At 52.0% G+C, this 2969-nt stretch overlaps 1 protein-coding gene across 1 annotated transcript in view; it reads left to right on the plus strand.

The window, feature by feature from the left end:
- TNFSF9 (tumor necrosis factor (ligand) superfamily, member 9) overlaps positions 1-1444 on the plus strand; it is a gene marked incomplete at its 5' end in the record, with an annotated part of 4618 nt that extends 3174 nt beyond the window's left edge. Inside the window, one exon of the mRNA XM_011943627.1 lies at positions 112-1444. Coding sequence (XP_011799017.1) covers positions 112-578 — 467 coding nt within the window. The remainder of the gene's footprint in view (positions 1-111) is intronic.
- Between the last annotated feature and the right edge of the window lie 1525 nt (positions 1445-2969).

Genomic DNA, 2969 nt, shown 5'->3' on the forward strand with positions numbered 1-2969 from the left:
ACCCCCCCCACCCTTTCATTTCTCCCAGGGCTGCGCTGTCCTGCTCGGTGGCCACGCCCAGCTGTGTTGGGACAAGCTCAGCTAAACTAAGTGCATCCTCTCCTCCCACAGTTCTGCTGACCGATGGGCCCCTGAGCTGGTACAGCGACCCAGGCCTGGCAGGCGTGTCTCTGGCGGAGGGCCTGAGCTACAAGGAGGACACGAAGGAGCTGGTGGTGGCCAAGGCTGGCGTCTACTACGTCTTCCTGCAACTAGAGCTGCAGCGCGTGGTGGCCGGCGAGGGCTCAGGCTCCGTTTCGCTTGCGCTGCACCTGCAGCCACTGCGCTCTGCTGCTGGGGCCGCCGCCCTGGCTTTGACCGTGGACCTGCCATCCGCCTCCTCCGAGGCTCGAAACTCGGCCTTCGGTTTCCAGGGCCGCCTGCTGCACCTGGGTGCCGGCCAGCGCCTGGGTGTCCATCTGCACACTGAGGCCAGGGCATGCCATGCCTGGCAGCTTACCCAGGGCGCCACAGTCTTGGGACTCTTCCGGGTGACCCCGGAAGTCCCAGCTGGACTCCCCTCACCGAGGTCTGAATAACGCCCAGCCTGGGTGCAGCCCACCTGGACAGAGACTGAACCCAACTCCATCCTTCATGGAGACCCCTGGTGCTGGGTCCCTGGTAATTTCTCTACCTCAAGGGGCTTGGCAGGGGTCCCTGCTGCTGACCTCCCCTTGAGAACCCTCCTCACCCACTCCTTCCTCAAGTTGGTCCTTGATATTTATTCTGAGCCTGAGCTCAGATAATGTATTATATATATTATCTATATCTATATCTATATATCTATTTAAAGAGGTTCCTGAGTTTGTGGAATGGGCTTTTTTAGGGGAGTTGTTTGGGGGGGGGGTGGTCTTCGACACTGCCGAGGCTGGTCTTGAACTCCTGGACTTAGACGATCCTCCTACCTCAGCCTCCCAAGCAACTGGGATTCATCCTTTCTATTAATTCATTGTACTTATTTGCTTATTTGTGTGTATTGAGCATCTGTAATGTGCCAGCATTGTACCAGGGCTAGGGGGCTAGAGAAACATCCAGAAGCAGACTGAAAGAAAATCTGAGTTATGGTAATATGTGAGGAATTTAAAGATTCATCTCCAGCCTCCACCTCCTGTGTGATACTTGGGGGCTAGCTTTTTTCTTTCTTTTTTTTTTTGAGATGGATTTGTTCTGTTGACCAGGCTGGAATGCAGTGGTGCAATCATGAGTCAATGCAGCCTCCAGCCTCGACCTCCCCAGGCTCGGGTGATCCTCCCATCTCAGCCTCTCGAGTAGCTGGGATCACAGGTGTGCACCACCGCACTTGGCTTTTTATTTTTTTTTTTGCGGAGACAGGGTATCGTTATGTCTCCAAGGTTGTTTACATGCCAATACAATTTATAATAAATACTCATTTTTCCTCCCTCTGGAGAGTTGGTTGTTAAACATTTACCAGCGCACCCTGTCCCTCTCTGCTCTATAGAGCTGGCCAGTTTCTTCAGCCCCATAATTTCCCCACCGTACAGATCTTTCACGACCACCCCTATAACTAGACGCATCCTCTGGCCCGCTAGGATAGCCCTGTGACCCTGCAACCGAGGCCTTAACATGGGGTATGTGGGGAGAGAAGGATGGTCCCTCCAACTCTGGTCCGGGAGCCAGTGCCAAATCTGATTGGTCAAACCTGATTGGTCACCGTCTGTCTGGCTATAGGGTAGTTTGCCTGTTTTGAATAACACTCCTGGCAACAGGTGACTCAATTCCTTCGTCCCAGCTGATTGGGTCAGGTTGGACCCATGACTCAAGCTGGGCCAATCAGGTCTCCTCCCCAGGAATGTGGATGGGCTGGGCCACAGAGGCTGGAGAGTGGAGAGGAGGAAGTTGTGCAAAGACTCAGATGCAACCACAGAGTTACAGGAGCTACTTTGATTTCCTTCTTGCCTCTTGCTGGTGACATGGGTTGCCATTTTAATGGCAAAACTGCAATTACTTTTGCATCAACCTAATAGTTTTCTAGGGCTGCCATAAGAAGGTACCGTAAAGTGGGTGGCTTAAAGCAAACGGGAGTTGTTATCGCTCTGTTCTGGAAGCCAAAGTCCAAAGTCAAGATGTTGACAGGGCCATGCTCATTCTAAAGACTCCAGAGTAGAGGACTTCCTTGCCTCCTCCTGGGTTCTGGTGGTTACCAGCAATCCTCCAATCTCTGTCTCTGTTGGTCACATGGCTGTGTTCTTTCTGTGTGACTCCATCTCCCTGTCTCTTCTTCCTCTTTTTTTCTTTGAGATGGAAAGAGTCTCACTCTGTCACCCAGGCCAGAGTGTGGTGGCGCCATCTTGGCTTACTGCAACCTCCACCTCCTGGGTTCAAGCGATTCTCCTGCCTCAGTCTCCAGAGTAGCTGGGATTACAGGCATGCACCACCACACCCAACTAATTTTTGTAATTTTAGTAGGGACAGGGTTTGACCATGTTGGCCAGGCTGGTCTTGAACTCCTGACCTCAAGCGATCCGCCCGCCTTGGCCTACCGAAGTGCTGGGATTCCAAGCATGAGCCTCTGTGCCTGCCCTCTTCTTATGTATTTTTTTTTTTTTTTTTCTGTAGAGACAGGGTCTTGCTATGTTGCCTAGGCTCATCTTGAACTCGGAGCAACCCTCCTGCCTCAGACTCCCAAAGTGCCGGGATTACAGGTGTAAGGCACAAGGCCTGAACTCTCCCCTTTTTATAAGGACACCAGTCATACTGGATTCAGGACCCACCCTCTTACAATATGACCTCATCTTAATTTAAATAATTACATCTGCAAAGACCCTATTTCCAAAGAAGGTCATTAATATAGTTTGGCTCTGTGTCCCCACCCACTTTTTTTTTTTTTTGAGACGGAGTCTCGCTCTGTCACCCAGGCTGGAGTGCAATGGCCGGATCTCAGCTCACTGCAAGCTCCGCCTCCCGGGTTT

The sequence above is a fragment of the Colobus angolensis genome, unplaced genomic scaffold, assembly GCF_000951035.1.
Source record: "Colobus angolensis palliatus isolate OR3802 unplaced genomic scaffold, Cang.pa_1.0 Scaffold22, whole genome shotgun sequence".
NCBI lineage: Eukaryota > Metazoa > Chordata > Mammalia > Primates > Cercopithecidae > Colobus > Colobus angolensis.